This window comes from Piliocolobus tephrosceles, chromosome 8 (assembly GCF_002776525.5).
Source record: "Piliocolobus tephrosceles isolate RC106 chromosome 8, ASM277652v3, whole genome shotgun sequence".
Taxonomy (NCBI): domain Eukaryota; kingdom Metazoa; phylum Chordata; class Mammalia; order Primates; family Cercopithecidae; genus Piliocolobus; species Piliocolobus tephrosceles.
Genome location: NC_045441.1, coordinates 104,508,851 through 104,527,343, shown reverse-complemented (window position 1 = coordinate 104,527,343; position 18,493 = coordinate 104,508,851). Strand labels below are relative to the sequence as shown.

The window sequence follows — 18,493 nt, the reverse complement described above, 5'->3', positions numbered from 1 at the left end:
TCTGTACTATCATTGCTGTGGATATCTCTTCCCAGAGATCTTTGGTGTGATTTTTGCTTGACTTTTTAAAAAGCATGAATTCTTTTTCCTGTTTCTCTATGGGGTTGAAATTAATGATTTTAAAAGAAAGTCCTTTGCTATAATCACATTTTCAGAGATGTCCTCATATTAGGGACCAGCACCAGCCAGACAAAATTACCGTTGTCTGCATTAGGCTGTACTTCCCTGTTTTTAAATGCCTGGAGCAATTAAATGCTGTGTTGCTAAACATCTTGTCCAAACTTCAGGATCATCATACCTAACTCCTCCAGCTCAGATCTCACTGCATCCGAAAGTTGCACTTTTCTGTTCAAGTATAATGTTCCACTCGTGAAAGAGTGACAATCCAGCCCTTAACAGGCTGCTGGCCCTGGAGAACTCTCTTTCCATCTAAGTACAATGGGAGAGTCAAGTTAACCAAACAAGGTTCTGTTAATGCTTTCTTCATTTTTTGGGGGGGAGGGGAAGCTTGGTGGAAAGAACTGGAATGGTACTTAAGGGATCTACAACAAGTTACGTAATATCTATGACCTCAATTTCCCTATCTATAAATAATTGCTAATGATCCTTGCCTTTTCTAGCTATTGTAATTCTTAATTAGGCATCTGAAAACCTCATCGCCTCATTTCCGGTTTCCACAGTATTGAGCCCTTATTAAACTATAGGTTTAGTATTCATATTGGCTTTCAACATGCCTAACTTATTCCAAGGAGGTAACTGCAACAGGACTTACTTTCCTTAAATGTGTGGATATAGGGAAAGAAGTTATGTCATGGACCCGGGTAGAGCTTAGAGATTCCCTTTCGATGGTTAGTAATCAAAACAAAGCATTTCACTTTCATTCATTCACTTGTTCATTCATTTAACATATATTTATTGAGCACCTACTATGTTCCTAGCACTCTTTGAAACAATAACATAAAACAGATAAGACCCCTGCCCTCAATGGGACCTAGGGGTAAAAAGAAGAAACAGGCAATCCACAAATTTTTAAAAAACAATTTCAGATAGTGACTCCCATAAAGAAAATTAGGCAAGAAATGTAAGTTGCAGATAAAGGGGCAGGAAGAGGGGATTAGAGGGTGACTGCTTTATAGAGATGGCCTATCGGAAAAGCTGTGCTCCATTGTGTAGTGGAAACTGTTGTGTATGGGTTATATTTCTCAATGATTATGCTTCTTGACAAACTATGTACCTGAACATAGCTGTGCTTAAATAAGCCAGTAATTTTGTTTTTTACAGCAAAGGAGAAAGGAGAGAAGAAGTTGTTTGGGTTTTCTTTTGTCCCTCTGATGCAAGAAGATGGTAGGACTCTTCCAGATGGCACTCATGAGCTCATCGTGCATAAGGTAACATCAATCAGATGGTGGCGATGGGCAGTAAAAAATAGTGCTGAAATAGCACCTCACTATCTTATCATTTTGAAAAGAGAAAAAAAAATGACTGAAAAGAATACTCTTGTAAGATTGCTCTCAGGGAGAGTATCTTTTTGAAAGTATTGTTTCTATATTCTGTCATATTCTAGAACATATTTTAGAGATGATTTATTTTTTCATCCTAATTTAGGAGTGGATATTTGGGTAAATCTGTGTATTGTTCTTAAAGTTATTTCCATTGCTGTGGTAGGGTTAAGTAAACCTTACAAATAACTTTTTAAATACTACAGTACGCGCTTTCTTATCTAGGTCTGTATATCCCCAGAAGTAAATTTAGCAAGGTCAGCATTATTATTTTGTCTGCTGATGTTACTAAGCAGGCAGAGAAGTGGCTGTATTTCATCATGACAACTTTAGCAGTTCTTGTAAATCAAGAATTGTCATAAAAAACATTTGGAACAAAGTGTATTGTAGTAGGCAACAAAAAGAAAACTTGCAAAGGAGGAACCTCTTGTAATTGTCTGAGAATACTAGTAATAATGAACTGTAGGGTAAAAAAATGTATTTTTAAGTGCACAGGCAATTTTCTCCAAAATATTCCTCCTTTGCATTTCTCCATTTCTGTAACTGTGTAATAGCCAGGCCCTTATCAGCTCTCACCTATGATAACTGGTCCTGCTGACCTGGGTCTTGTCTCCCGCTAGCCCAGACATCAGGGTCACTCATCTAAGGAGCAGATCCAGACATGTGACTTCCCAGCTTAAGACCCATTCAAAAGCTTCTTGCTGAGAGAATAAATCCCAGGCATCTCAGGGCGTGCCAACCTTCTACCTCCCTACTGCCTCACTCCTTACCACTTCCAGCATCTTGATGCTGCAACCACATCCAGCACTTTATAGTTCTTCACCCTCTGCTGCTGGCTCTTTCTGCTCTTCCCTGCCCTTGTGGCTCCTGGAGTCAGCCTTCCCCTGCCTCTCCCTCTGAGTATCTTCTGCTCATTCCCGGAGACTCATCTGGGCCATACCCTCCCTCAGGAACTATCCCCTGCTTCCTGGCCCATCTCATATTCTCAGCTGGCCAGTTGCCCTTCCCTGAGCTCCCTGCTATCTGCACACATCTCTTACCATTGTTCTCATCACACTGTTCCAGAACTATCTGTTGATCCCTCAGCTTACCCCGTTAGATTTATGAGCCCCTTGAGAACAACAGCTATGTAGAGGGATTCTGGCCTGTGATAGATGTTCAGTGAAGATTATTGAATGAATAGGAGATTACAAGCAAAAACTTCCTTTGGATTGCTAGCCAAATGAGAGGCAATATTATAACACACCTGGTATTTTCTTTTTTTTTTTTTTTGAGATGGAGTCTCGTTCTGTCACCCAGGCTAGAGTGCAGTGGCGAGATCTCAGCTCACCTCAAGCTCCGCCTCCCAGGTTCACAACATTCTCCTGCCTCAGCCTCCCGAGTAGCTGGGACAACAGGTGCCCGCCACCACGCCCAGCTAATTTTTTGTATTTTTAGTAGAGACGGGGTTTCACCATGTTAGCCAGGATGGTCTCAATCTCCTGACCTCGTGATGGGCCCACCTCGACCTCCCAAAGTGCTGGGATTACGGGCATGAGCCACCACGCCCAGCCCACACCTGGTATTTTCTATTTTTATAGAATGTATATTTCAGTGTCTATTTCTTTAATCATTCATTTTCTGTTATTTGTTCAACATGTTTACTGACCACAGACTACAGCCAGGTACTATTCTAGGTGCTGGGAAAATAGTGGCAAACAAGACAGCCAAATCCTTCTGTTTCTGGCCTTCACATTCTCTCTTCATAAAGTAATCTAAAAGAGCTAACAAAGCTAACAGTGTTAAAATAGAAAGAAACAAAAATATTTTAAAGTGTAGTAACCAGAAAAGCAAACAGAGGAACTACATATACTAGACTGCAGGGATGATCTATTTATCTCAGCTGTAGGTCTGAGGCTCCCTGCTAAGATATATAACAGACAATGTCTTGAGCTTCAATTTTCAAAAACGTAAATGGTACTTCATATAAATGTCTTTGTAACATTAAGTCTTAGCTCAGAAAAGGTAAGGCTAAGATAATTAAGACTGAGCGCCCCATTTCCTAATGATATACAGAAGAATGAATCACTTCTACATAGTATATCCCATTTGGACCCTCTCACCTATGGGTCTGCGGGTGTGTCTTTGGCAGTGCTAGGTTTCCAGTCAAGTCCTGGTTGACTTCTCTTCATGAGCATGAACCATACCAAGATTCTCAGTTGCTGACTAGAGACATGCATATATGCCTAAAATGCCAGAGGATAGGTAGCAGAGCTCGTTTCTCCACGTGAACATTTAGGAGTCAAACAGGTATTAATTCCTAGACGGAGGCCTGTCCAGGTGCCTGTAGTCAGGGCCAAAACTTTTCTCAAAAATAGGGACTTTGACTCAGTTGAAGCTCTTCCACAAAAATTGACTTAGTACTAAGAATCCTCATCTATAAAGGGGAATTTATTTGAGCATGAAAAATGTGTCCTCAACCACAAAAGAAACTCAGTATGGTATGTGTAGGCTGTCTAATTTGGGGCAGGCCTACACTGTATGGATCCATCAGGAAGCATTCGCTCCACAGAAAAAACCCCAAGTAGCTGAGTTTTCTTATGAATAGGGTTATTTAGTATTTCTTATTTACAGAGTTGTGAAATACTTGCCAAGTATAACAACTTTTATTTTTCTTTCTCATACTACTGAGCCAACAAGTTCAGTTTCAGCTTGTGGCCACTTGTAATTTACGATTATGAAACCATATTACCAGCATAATGCATAATCCTTCTTCTGCTATGAGAGGAAGGCACACAGCCTGCTGGTCACTGTGCCGCCTTGAATTCAGTATTTAAAAAGAAACGTGGAGAGAGAAGCGTGTTTCAAATTATGAGCTAAAAATATAGCCCATTTAATAAGTGGTGTTGAGATAAATAAAATGGGTATTAGGGGAAGCAGGGAAGAACTGGATTCCTACCTTCCTCTTATTGCGAAAACACATTCCAGATTGAATGTAAGAAATAAAACTGGGCCGGGCACAGTGGCTCATGCCTGTAATCCCAGCACTTCGGGAGGCCAAGGCTGCTGGACCTCCTGAAGTCAGGAATTCGAGACCAGCCTGGCCAACACGGTGAAACCCCGTCTCTACTAAAAATCAAAAAAGTTATCCTGGCATGGTGGTGGGTGCCTGTAATCCCAGCTAGTTGGGAGGCTAAGGCAGGAGAATCGCTTGAACCCAGGAGGTGGAGGTTGCAGTGAGCCAAGATCATGCCATTGTACTCCAGCCTGGGCAACAAGGGTAAAACTCAGTGTCAAATCAATAATCAATCAATCAATCAATCAATCTGTATGAGCCCTAAAAATATGGGTGAACATTTTTATAATCTACAGGTGAGAAGGGCCTTTCTAAGGATGTCTCAAATGTTAGAAATCAAATTTAAAAATCAAGTAAATTTGGCTACATAAAATTTAAGATATTTATTGATAAAACAATCATAATCTAGGCTGAAAACACATTTCGAACTGAAATATAGTTGCAACATAGCTTGTAAAGGGTTGCTTTATAACCCCATAGGTAACCCTTATAAAGGGTTACTATTCCTAATTGACCAAGAGTTATCACATATCAGTAGGAAAAGGAAAAGCTGATAAATGCTACAAACAGGCTATTTAAAAATAATAAATGCAAATGTATAAAATAAAAGCATGAATAAGTAAAGAAATCCATTTAAGTTAAAAAATTCGAAACCTTTTTGCCTGTCAGACTGGCAGAGATTTTTAAAGCCCAGAATTGGAGAGCAAGGTTAAGGGAACATAGTCTCATGCATTTACAGAAGAAATGTGAATAGTATTGTGTTTCTGGAGGGCAGTTTGGCAGTACATAGATAAATTTTAGATGTGTATATCCTTCGACTCAGCCATCCCACACATCTTGGTATTTTTTGGGAGAAGATAATAAGACAAGGTGAGCAAAGATGATTCAAGGACGATCATTGCAGATTGCTTAAAATATGGAAAACATGGAAGTAATTTAAATTGCCAGTAAAATAGATCTGATTAAATTTAGTTATATCCATGCAGTGAATGAAATACTATATATGTGGAAATAATGTTTACAAGATAATTTTATATGCATGGAAAAGTACTTATGTTAATAATTTATACATATATTTAGTATAATACCATTTTTATAAAATTGTTTAACTATAGCTTCTTATGTATGTATGTGCATACAGAGCTGCTTGGAATGATATCCTTAAATATTAATAATGACTCTTTATTTTCACATTGCTTAAATTTTTTGTTAGTGGAGAAGTGCTATTTTATAATATTAATAATGTTTTTTTTTTTTTTATTTTCACCAAACAAAAATAGGAAGAGACAGAAATTTAAACTTAGTCTTGTTTTATACTATTTAATTCTGGACTTTTATGTAAGTAAAGACCATTCTTGTGTCATATAATCTTGACAGTAATGTTTACGGTAAGGTTTTTGAGGGAACATTAATTGTCTTGGATTTTTATAAACCATGTTCTGTGTCATTTATTGACTGGTACTGCCCATGATATCAAAGTTAATGTGAGATGAAAAAAATGCCCTAAAAAATGTGTCTTTAAATCTGTCTTGGAGATATGATGCAGAGAATTGCTCTGGTTTGTAGTAGAGTATTGGTTAAAACCTACTTGCTCTTCATGTAAAGTATTAGTTTAAAAGACTCAATCCTGCAGTGAGCTAAGAAGAAATCTGCTGTGTTGAAGGCTGTTAGTATCCTAATTTAGGCCTTAAATTTGTGAGATAGTTTCCCTTTGTAGCAATGGCTGGACTTCCGAATGTGTTCTAAGGAAACCATTCTTACCGAGCTGTTTCAGTAAATACTTTGTCAAGGACCCGAACTCACCTTTTAGGGCAGAGTCTAAGGAATCCTAAGGGAAAAGGTCATTTTCAACGTCACTTGATTGATTACATATTTGGAGTGGTTTCCAATGCAGTAAACTCTGAGATCTATAAAAATCTGCATGTCATAACTCTAGGAGGATAAGTAAAATAACTTAGTCGTCATTAGAGATTTTGTCCTTCCAGGGGCCCCTTTGTAACTCTCAAAACATCAGTTATATCTCCAAATGGCTGACAGATAAGTCTAAAACTTCTCTTTGGAATCGCTAGTTTGCTGATAACCGTATTTAATCTAAAGTTTTGGTATTTCATTCTGTTAGAATTATTGTCTTCCTTAACTTTGTAGGAATGTATTTGGCTAAGCTTGTTTAAGCTACCTGCTGGAAAACAAGTTAAGAAAAAAGAATTAAGCAAAAAGTTAAGAAAAGAGAATGAAGCAAAAAATAAAAAAGAATGAGTGCACGCAAATTTGTTTTCCAAAAGTCAGATCTCTTAAGGAGATCGATGTGAGAATCCAAAAAGAGGGGCCTAGGAAGACAAGTGCTCAAGTGCTCAAGTCCCCATTCATTCTGACTCATTCTAGTGGAGCAGTTTTAGTCACTGGAAGTACATTCTGAAACACCCTCTGGTCCAGTAAGAAAATAGTAATAATACCGTCTGCCTTGGAGAAGTTGCGGTTTTGTAAATTCATCACTGTTGATTGTCAAGTACCACCATGACTAAAGTGGCCGGACTCAACCAAGCTAGAGTTTTGCTTAGTAGAGAATCTGCTTCCTGTAGTGGGGTTTATTGGCTTCCTAATCCAAGGCATTCGAGAAAGAAAAGAGCTAGGTACAAAGTCAGCCAAATAGAAGGTGATGCTGTTTCCTGGTTGGAGAGGGATTAATTTAATATGATTACATAGACAGTAAAAGTCTATTGTGGAGTAACTTATTTCACCTTTGTTACCTAAAAATTTGTCCATAAACCCTTTGCGGCCCACATTTTTCTCTACAAGTTTTCAGGTTCTTTTGCGATATCCTAGTCCCTAACTTGGTCCATAGTAGTCCCACAAATACACTTCACTGACCACCACCTTTGAGATGGACTTCTCAAATCCAGGTAGAAGCTACTGTTCTCTGCTTATCTCAAACTTCAGTGTAGCCTTTCCCTATAGTATGTTTGCATTCGTAAGTAAAATGAAAAGATGAGGGGAATCTGAAAATTTAGATAGACTGATGGGATTGCAGTCTAGCCTGCTGCCCAGATTGCACATTCCCCACCAACTCTTCTAAAAGACACCCTGTAACCATAATCAGTAAATCTTAGACAAGCCAGAAACGTATCTGTCCTCCCCAGGCTTGACTGTAGAAGAATCACTTGACTGATTATTTCATTCGTTACACACTGTGAGAGAAATTTAAAAACACCTACAACATTTTAAAATAAATAACGTGGTAAGTTTAGTATAAAAACATATCAACCTGAACGGTGGGGAGAAAAGGCTAAGCTATCTTAATAGGTAGCCTTGGTTATAGCACTTAGGGGTATTTAAGCGACCTGCAGAAAGCCCCTTCAGTGCTAACCAATTCATACTGCTACATCTTCAACCCTCCCAAAATGTTCTTCCTTAAGTGAGACCTAACTTTCCTCTGCTGAGAGGGCTTCCTGTATAGCTGCTGGCGTAGAGAGCCCCTCTTCTTAAGCTGGGTGTCTAGTGTCTAGCGGTCAGCTGTCTCCAAATACCCTAACGCTTTCCAGAGATATTCTTTCTCCACCCTCTTGTGAAGAGCTTCTCTAGCCTTTATAAGGCTCATCCCATACAGGGCTAAATTCTCCATGTGTCCTAGTTACTGTCTTCCACCAACTTGTATTTTGAGGGCCAATGAGGAAGAGCGGGGAGGACGGAGTGGTGTGGTAAGTTGCTGATTAGTTTCCCACAATCAGCCTAGTTCCTAGTTCAGAGTCTTCTCCTTCTGGTTGACTGTCCAATTTCATGTCCTCTTGTTTTCTTGGCCACTTCAACTCTAGCCACCTCCATTTGCCTTCTTCTTCACTATGGCCACACCATAGGCCTTGTTGCCTCTCTGCCCATCAGAATCTCCCATTGATTAGATAGATGGATAGATTCGTGGATGAGTAGATGAAATCATCCAGAACCACTTCATATCAAAAATCATAAACTCCCAGTATTATGACCACAGCCTTTCAACCTTCTGATTTTCTAACTATACCTACTTTTCAGTCTTTTTCTCCTCCAGCAGACCACTTGATTTTCTTCCCGTTGTTATCTAAGGTATCTGTTAATGCTTAGTTCTACTGTGCCTGCATAGGAAATAAAAAATAGTCCTAGATCAATCTGGAAGCATTGCCCTCTCCTATCCCCAGCCCTAGAAGAAATTAGGGCTGAGGATAGGAGAGGGCAATGCTGACAGATTGGGGCATTGCTAGAAGAAATTATACCGTTGCTATAGGTTAACATCTGCCTGGGTATAGATGTGGGTCCATCAACATTGCAGGCAAACTAGTCCTCACAAGAGCTATTTACAAGAGCTCACCATTCTCCCTACCCCACCACTTCCCAGCTACTTAACAGAGAAAACGGATGCCATCAGACAGGAACTTCCCTAACTTCTTGTGCTCTCTCCTTGCCACCTGCAAACTTATCTGCATCCTTCCTTTCCTTCCGGCTTCCTGTCTCGGGGGATGGGGCAGAATTCCTTCGCTTCAAGACTAGTTCTTCCACCTACTTCCTTCAGGATCTCCCTCCCTCCCGGCTCTTGTGAGACCCTGCCCCTCCCAATGTCCTGTCTCTTCCTCCTGCATCTCTTCCGGCAGTATTCATACAGATTATAAACATGCTCAAGCCTTATTTTTTTTTTTAATAATTTATTTTAAATAGCCACCATGTTCCTTCTTCCCTCCCGTGATGACATGCAGCCTGCGTGAAAAGTCTGTCTTCCCTCACTGTCTCTGCTTCATCTTGTCCTCATTGCTTAACTGAAGTTTTTCCCCTTTAGGTCACTAGTGCCCAGCCAGGGGCTAAAGCTACTAGACATTTTAAAAACCTTTCCGTACTTGACTGCCCTATAGCATAGAGCACAATTAATAACGCTTCTTTAAAATCCCACACTCGCCGGGCGCGGTGGCTCAAGCCTGTAATCCCAGCACTTTGGGAGGCCGAGACGGGCGGATCACGAGGTCAGGAGATCGAGACCATCATGGCTAACACTGTGAAACCCCGTCTCTACTAAAAAATACAAAAAAAAAACTAGCCGGGCGAGGTGGCGGGCGCCTGTAGTCCCAGCTACTCGGGATGCTGAGGCAGGAGAATGGCATGAACCCGGGAGGCAGAGCTTGCAGTGAGCTGAGATCTGGCCACTGCACTCCAGCCCGGGTGACAGAGTGAGACTCCGTCTCAAAAAAAAAAAAAAAAAAAAAAATTCCCACACTCTTTGGCCTGACAATGTGCTCCTGAGTTTCATCCTTCCCCCTCTTTGAGAACTCATTTCCCTTTATGGTACCTTAAATGTTGATGTTACCAGGGGTTTAGTCCTTGGCTGCCATCTGTGTCTTATACTCTCTAGATCCATCTCATCCCTTTGGGCAGGTAAGTTATGCTGTTAACTGCCAGATATGTTTTTCTAGTGCAGAACTTTTACCAGCCTACTGAACATCTTCAGTTGGTCTTCCCAAAGACACCACACACTCAGCACATCCAAAACTGAGCATTTTGTCTTGTCTCCATCCACTCCTGCCATGAAGACAAACCTTGTCACAGGCTTCTCTTGTCACACTTACCCACCATGTCTAAATAGTTGGTTGCATGACTGGTCAGTTCCACCTGCTCAATAATACTTTCATCCAAGGAATCTAAACCAGAGGTGAGTATTAGAACCACCTGAGGTTTTTCTTATTTAAGAGATTGGGGGTAATCCCAAGGCTCTTATGTATTGAAAAATTCCCTATTCCAGCCATACTTAACTATGTATAGTTGCCTCAATATGCCTGTACTTTTTTTAGTGGTTATTTTAAAGATATTTTAAATGTATAGAAGAATTGCAAAAATAGTACAGGAAATTCCCATATAACCTTCATCCAACTTCTCCTTATGTTAACCTCTTATATAAGCTATGGCATATTTATCAAAACTAAGTTAATCTGGGCACAATACTGTTAACACAGAATTTATTTGGATTTCACAATAAGTTTTCCCACGAATGTCATTTTTTCTGTTCCAGGATCCATTCCAAGATCCCACATTGCATTGAATGGTCGTGTCCCCGTAGTTTCATGTGTGTGTTTTTATTCCCCAGTGCCTTTAAGTGTATTGTTTCTTCCCTCCCTTGATTTTTCCTCCCTTGCCTGCTTGACTACCCTTTTTTCTTTACAACTGAAGTCAAATATTCCTTTGACTTCAGATCAAAGACCATCCTTTTCGATAAGGTCTTCCTTCCCTTCCCCAGCAGAACTGGTATCTAGTGGTCTTTATCCCAGTGTTGTAATCAGTATTAACAGATAAATGCGGAGATCAGACATGCAGTGCCCTCAAGGACAGAGACTATGTTCATTTCCTTGTTGTATTCTTAATGCCAAACTGAAAGGCTGACAAATATTAGGAATTTAATAAATGTTTAATAATGACATAAAGGACGACTAGTCATTTTGAAAAAGTTCCTAAAAGAAAGGTATTTTCCTCCCAAAAACTATTTAAATCTGGTTTTTATCAACTGGCAATAACCGAGTTTCAACTGGATTGTCTACCATACTGTATTTTTAAAATGTAATTACCTACTTTTCACAAGTTATAGATCCCTTAATTTGACTAATTCCATGAACTCCTGTGCCAGTTTTTAAATTAGTAAATTGTGGATGCGGATCCCTCAATCATATGTCTTGCATAACTCAAATATCATGCTTCTGGAACACTGTCCAGGACTGACCACTGACATTCTCTTTCACATATTTAAGACAGTAGTCAAAAACTAGCCTAGAACATAATGCAGTATTCATTGCTGTACCAAGTGATTTTTATTCTGGAAAAAGAAATAAACTGTGAGCCAAACTACATAATCTCAAAGAAGATGAGACTACTGCTGCTGCTGCAAAGCCTGCATTTTAATAATTCTGTAAGAGTCTGAGGGAGCACATCTCTCTGGCCAGATCTGATTTCAGACCCCAAGTATAGTAAAGCAAAAATGGTTCTCATCTCTCTCCTCTCTAATTTGTAAATTATCTCCATGCCATTCTAAGATAACTTGCACAGATTTCAACATAGCAAATGCAGAGAACTATCCTTCACTATTACAGTGACATCCTTTTGTTCCCCCAGTCCAGTAGCGGCTTCAAGACGCTGTGGTCACATTGTCTTGTTTCCCCTGGGAAAAAAAAAAAAATGGCTTCATTAATTCTTCCCTCATCCATCTGCCAGCATACATCTGCCATAACACTGGTAACACTTTAACTGTGGTTGTGTCTTCCACAAGAAAACGCGTTCTCTAGTAGAGAGGACACTGTCTTCTTACTCTCATAGCCACATTGCCATGCTCCGTGTCTTCACAGGGTTTGCTAGAAAAAATATTCTCTATTTGAAAGCCTAAACTGTTGTTTTACAAGTATTCCTCAGAATGCAAATGATCCATATTTAACCACCCCATCCAGGTTAGGGGTATAGCTGGATTTTACCATGGTAACAAAGCCATCTCTCAATTACATGCAGCACAAGAATCTCACATCTGCAGTTTGGTGCTGTTGAGCCTGTATTGCTCACATTTTTAGGCATTCAAGCATCCAGCCACTATTCTGTTGCACTTAATAGTTCCAGTTAAAGCACAGGCAGTGCCAAACCATACTTTTCCAGCCTCATTTCTATGACTTCTTGACTCTTAGCCTTTCACCTAACGGAAAGACTTTTTTCTCCAGTCCATACTCTAGTTCAGAATCTCACTCACAGTAGACCCTTTTCCCACCTGGGGAATTTACTGACTCCCTGGCTGCTTCTAGTATTAGGGAACTGGATAACCTTTTGGCTTAAACTCTATGCAACAGCTATTTCTGCCTTACAAGGCTACCTGCTAGAATTTTATTTGTATTCTTCACTGCTCTTGAACACATTTCTTTCCTATCCCCTCTCATTGAATGAAAGAACGAATGATTTATAGCTCATTTGTTGTGTTCCTAAGCCCCTATGTTATGCCCCATCTGCTCCCACCTGCCCTTCCTCCCTTCTTTATCCAGGTTGTATGATCCCTTTTGCTCCCTGCATGGGTTGAAGACATAAACTAACCATTTCATTGTAAGATTTGTGAGCTTATTGCATTTGAAATTATTTCAGCTCCATATACCACTCTGAACCCTCTCTCAGGGTGTCTCCCACAAAGATACCTTTCTTTTGAAAAGCTAACCATTTTTTGGTCTTTCTTAGCGACACCTACCATGCAGCATTTTATCTATAAATCAATAAACTTTGAATTCATTACTTGAATTCAAAACTTGGCTAAAACAATAGCAGAGGGAGGCAATGTTATATAGTAGTTGTGAATACAAATTTTGGTTCAAATTCTGACTGTGATACTTTCTAATATTGTGACATTGGGCAAATCACATAAGCTCCTTAGGTTACAATATCTTGCCTCAAGGATTGTTATGAGAATAGAATATACACATAGTGCAGAGTAGTGCCTATCACACAGTAAGCACTTGTAAAGGGTAGTTGCTTGGATTGCCTTAAAAATTTCCAGTGTTTGTATAATATATTAAGGGTACATGCTGAAAACCTCAAGGAACAATAAAAGATATGCTATAATTTTTTCTGTGTAATAGCTTAAGTTTTTCAGAAATAGATTAAAACCTAACCCCATATCTAGTATAATCCTACTGGATAAAAAAATCAGCTTTGAACCCCTGGTAAATATATAAAAGTGTTCATAGAGACCAAAGAGTGGTTACACGTTTTGCTTTACTGAATCGATGGGCGGGATTCTCTCCCGCTACCCCCATCTCTCTTACACACACCCCAGTGTTTTTGCTGAAAGCTCTTGAAATAACTTTTATGTCCAGACTATTGTTCATATTTATTATATTTCATACTTGAGCAAGGGCGATAGAGTTTAGCTGTAAGAAGCTATCAAGATGTCATAACTCAGACTCAGATGCCGAGGTCTTGGCCCCCCCAGCCTGGGGGAGAAGTGAGAACCAAGGCTGGTGGAACGGACCTGACCACATCACTTTTTCCTGGCCCATGGAAAAGCAGCCAAGTCTTCTACTCATAATACCCGCTAAGGATACAGCATAGCATCACACCTTCACTCACAGAAGGGGTCCATCCCATGGCAACCAGTTGAGCTACATGGGATATCAAGCAGGAATTCCAAGAGGCTGCAGAAGTGCTCCAGAGATGGCAGGCAGTTAGGGGGAGGAGAGTTAATAAGAGATGTATTTACAGGGACAGAATTTCTATGAACAGATGGATCAAACTAGACCAGGGCAGGCTCCAAAGCCTGGGGAAGAGGCCTGGAAATAACAGGACAGAGTGTCTGGGCTGGGTTTGGCATGAGACTTAGTCACTCTAGGAAGTGGTGGTTAGACACATGGAACACAAATCAGGATAGAGATGAGAGATCAGAGGATGTTTCCAACACTATAGACTAGATAGGGTGAATGTAGAGTGCTGCCCTCATGCTTTGACTTGCCAGGGATGAGATTGAGGGGAAGGGGTCAGTGTTCTAGAGTTCCAGAACATTACTTTGCCTAAGCACTTTTTCTGAAAAAAGCATTTGAAGTATTCACTTTATAATTATTTGTTAAACCATATATGTATGTTTTATGCATTCTTCCGTCTACATGAATTACTTTGCAGTAGTAAAAGAAACCATTTGAAGTTGTAATATTAAAAGAATTATAGAGGCTGTTTATTATGTTTATATTGGTGTTTCTGTTGCTGGGCAGGTGTATTAGTAAGAACATCTTGTCATATTTTGATTCTGTTTCTCTAAGTTTGTTAGGTCTTTCCTAAATATTATTATGAAAACTGTAGCCAGGTGCCGTGGCTCACACCTGTAATCCCAGCACTTTGGGAGGCCGAGGCAAGCAGATCACCTGAGGTCAGGAGTTTGAGACCAGCCTCAACATGGAGAAACCCCATCTCTACTAAAAATGCAAAATTTGCTGGGCATGGTGGTACATGCCTATAATCCCAGCTACTCTGGAGGCTGAGGCAGGAGAATTGCTTGAACCCAGGAGGCAGAGGTGGCAGTGAGCTGAGATCGCACCATTGCACTCCAGCCTGGGTAACAAGAGTAAAACTTTGTCTCAAAAAAAAAAAAAAAAAAAGTAAAAAAAAATTGTGAGTCACACAGAATAGTCTAGAATACTAAAGGGATTCGGTGCTTAAACTCCTACTTGAAAATATTCAAACAAATTCAAAAGAACAAAGTTAATATAAGTTTTCTAATGTATAATCAGAATCATCTAAGCTGTACCAGCTGTATATCTGTTACAATTTTTTCCTCAAAATTTTAATTTAAAATCACCTTTGTGGCTGGGCGCGGTGACTCAAGCCTATAATCCCAGCACTTTAGGAGGCCAAGGTGGGTAGATCATGAGGTCAGGAGATTGAGACCATCCTGGCTAACATGGTGAAACCCTGTCTCTACTGAAAATGCAAAAAATTAGCTAGGCCTGGTTGCGGGTGCCTGTAGTCCCAGCTACTCAGGAGGCTAAGGCAGGAGAGTGGCATGAACCCGAGACACGGAGCTTGCAGTGAGCCAAGATCGAACCACTGCACTCCAGCCTGGGTGACAGAGCAAGACTCCGTCTCAAAAAAAAAATCACCTTTATTATTACAGCATTAAAATCAGTATACAGATAAACCAAAATAAAATAAAATGCCATATTCTTACCGAGGTGATGTTAACTATTAGCTCCTTAGTGTATATCATCCAGATATTCTGTGTGGATATTTACACCCAAATGATGTTATATAATATACTCTACAATTTTTCTCATTTTTAATTTTTGTGGCTACATAGTAGGTGTCTATATTTATGGGTATATGGGTATATATATTTATATTTTGGTATAAGCATGCAATGCATAATAATCACATCATGGAAAATTGGGTATCCATCTCCTCAAGCATTTATCCCTTGTATTACAAACAATCCAATTATACTTCTTAGTTATTTTTAAATGTACAATTAAATTATTATTAACTATAGTCACCCTGTGCTATCAAATACTAGGTCTTACTCTTTCTGTCTTTTTGTACCCATTAACCATCCCCACCTCCCTGTCACCTCCCACTACCCTTCCCAGCCTCTGGTAACCATTCCCTACTCTCCATCTCCATGAGTTCAATTGTTTTGGTTTTTAGATCCCACAAAAAAGTGAGAACACGCAATGTTTGTCTTTTGGTGCCTGGCTTATTTCACTTAACATAATGACCTCCAGTTCCATTCATGTTGTTGCAAATGACAGGATCTCATTCTTTTTTATGGCTGAATAGTACTCCATTGTATCGATGTCACCACATTTTGTGTATCCATTCCTCTGCTGATGGACACTTAGGTTGCTTCCAAGTCTTAGCTACTGTGAACAGTGCTATACAACAAACATGGAAGTGCAGATGTCTCTTTGATGTATTGATTTCCTTTCTTTTCAATAAATATCCAACAGAGAGATTGCCAGATCACATGGTAGCTTTCTTTATAGTTGTTTGAGGAACCTCCACAAACTGTTCTCCATAGTGGTTGTACTAATTGACATTCCCATCAACAGTGTATGAGGATTCCCTTTTCTCCACATCCTTACTGGCATTTGTTATTGCCTGTCCTTTGGATAAAAGCCATTTTACCTGGGGTGAGATGTTATCTCATTGTAATTTTGATTTGCATTTCTCTGATGATCAGTGATGTTGAGCACCTTTTTATATGCCTGTTTGCTATTTGTGTATCTCCTTTTGAGAAACGTCTATTCAAATATTTTGTCCATTTCTCAATTGGATTATTAGATTTTTCTCTGGAGAGTTGTTTGAGGTCTTTATATATTCTGTTATTAATCCCTCGCCAAATGGGTAGTTTGCAAATATTTTCTCCCATTATGTGGGTTGTCTCTTCACTTTGTTGATTATTTCCTTTGCTGTGTGGAAGCTTTTTGACTTGATGTGATCCCATGTATCCATTTTTGCCTTTGTTGCCTCTGCTCGTGGGGATGCTCAAGAAATTTTTGCCCAGACCACTGTCCTGGAGAGTTTCTCTGATGTTTTCTTATAGTAGTTTCATAGTTTTAGGTCTTAGATTTAATTTTTAATCCACTTTGATTTGATTTTTGTATATAGTGAGAGATAGGAGCAAGTTTCATTCTTCTGCATATGGATATCCAGTTTTCCCAACACCATTTATTGAAGAGACTCTTTTCCCCAATGTACGTTCTTGGCACCTTTTTCGAAAATGAGTTCACTGGAGGTTTGTGGATTTGTTTCTGGGTTCTCTGTTCTGTTCCATTGGTCTTTGTGTCTGTTTTTATGTCAGTACCATGCTGTTTTGGTTACTGTAAGTCTGTAGAAGAATTCAAAGTAACGTAATGTGATTTCTCCAGTTTTGTTCTTTTTGATTGGTTCATGATTTAGTCTTTCTACTTAAGTAAAGAGTATTTTACACACCACAATTACGGTGTTACACCATTCTGTGTTTTTCTGTGTGTCTACTATTGCCAGTGAGTTTTGTACCTTCAGATGATTTCTTCTTCCTCATTAGCATCCTAGTCTTTTGGATTGAAGAGCCCCCTTTAGCATTTCTTGTAGGACAAGTCTGGTGTTGATGAAATCCCTCAACTTTTGTTAGTCTGAGAAGATCTTTAGTTCTCCTTCATGCCTGAAGGATATTTTTCCCCTGGATGTATTATTTTAGGGTAAAGGTTTTGTTTTGTTTGTTTGTTTGTTTGTTTTTCTTTCCCCTTTAGCACTTTAAACGTGTCATGCCACACTCTCTTTGCCTGTAAGATTTCCAGGGAATAGTCTGCTACCAGATGTATTGGAGCTCCATTGTATGTTATTTGTTTCTTTTCTCTTGCTGCTTTTAGGGTCCTTTCTTCATTCTTGACCTTTGGGAGTTTGATTATTAAATGCTTTGAGGTAGTCTTCTTTGGGTTAAATCTGCTTGGTGTTCTGTAACCTTCTTGTACTTGAATGTCGATATCTTTCTCTAGGTTTGGGAAGTTCTGTTATTATCCTTTCAAAGAAACTTTCTAGCACTCTCTTTCTCTACCTCCTCTTTAAGGCCAATAACTCTTAGATTTGCACTTTCGAGGCTATTTTCTAGATAATGTAGAAGTGCATCATTGTTTTCTATTCTTTTTTCTTTTGTCTCTTCTGACTCTGTATGTTCAAATGGCCTGTCTTCAAGCTTCCCAATTCTTTCTTCTGCTTTATCGATTCTGCTTAACAGAGACTCTGATGCATTTGTCAGCATGTCAGTTGCATTTTTCAACTCTAGAATTTCTGCTTGATTCTTTTTAACTATTTCAATCTCTTTGTTAAATGTATCTCATAGAATTCGAATTCCTTCTCTGTGTTATCTTGAATTTCTTGGAGTTTCCTCAAAACAGCTTTTTTGAATTATCTGTCTGAGCTTGTGGTGAATGCTGCCAGACCTGGGACTTACCCTGCTCCCCTCTCATCCAGGGCAGGTCCAGAAATGCTATCCAAGAGCCTAGGCCTGTACTGGAGGACCCCAAGAGCCTACTTGGTGCTCTACCCCACTGTGGCTGAGGTGGTACCTAAGATACAAGGCTAAGTTCCCTTTGCTTTTCCCTCTGCTTCTCTCAAACAGAAGAAATATTTCACTGTAGTCATCACAGCTGGGAATGTGCTGGGTCACACCTAAAGCCAGGACATCTCAGAGCCCAAGCCCTGCAGCGTACTCCCTGGGTAACACTGTTGGTTATTTAGGGCCCAAGGGGTGTTTAGTTAGCAGAGGATGAATCCTGCCAGGATTGAGTCCTTCCCTTCAAGGAAGTCAGTTCCCTTTTGGCCCAGGATAGGTGTAGAAATGTCATCTAAGCCTGGAATGGGGGCCTCATGACTCTGCCCAGTTCCCTATCTTACTGTGGCTGACGTGGTAACCAAGATGCAAAACAAAGTCCTCTTGACTATTCACTCTTCT

General features: G+C 39.7%; 1 protein-coding gene across 2 annotated transcripts in view; it reads left to right on the top strand.

Moving 5' to 3' along the window:
• DOCK4 (dedicator of cytokinesis 4) overlaps window positions 1-18,493 on the top strand; it is a 473,748-nt gene that overhangs the window by 295,757 nt on the left and 159,498 nt on the right. For both annotated transcript variants that reach the window (XM_023228190.3, XM_023228191.2), the window contains exon 16: window positions 1,282-1,388. In XM_023228190.3, coding sequence (XP_023083958.1) covers window positions 1,282-1,388 — 107 coding nt within the window. The remainder of the gene's footprint in view (window positions 1-1,281; window positions 1,389-18,493) is intronic.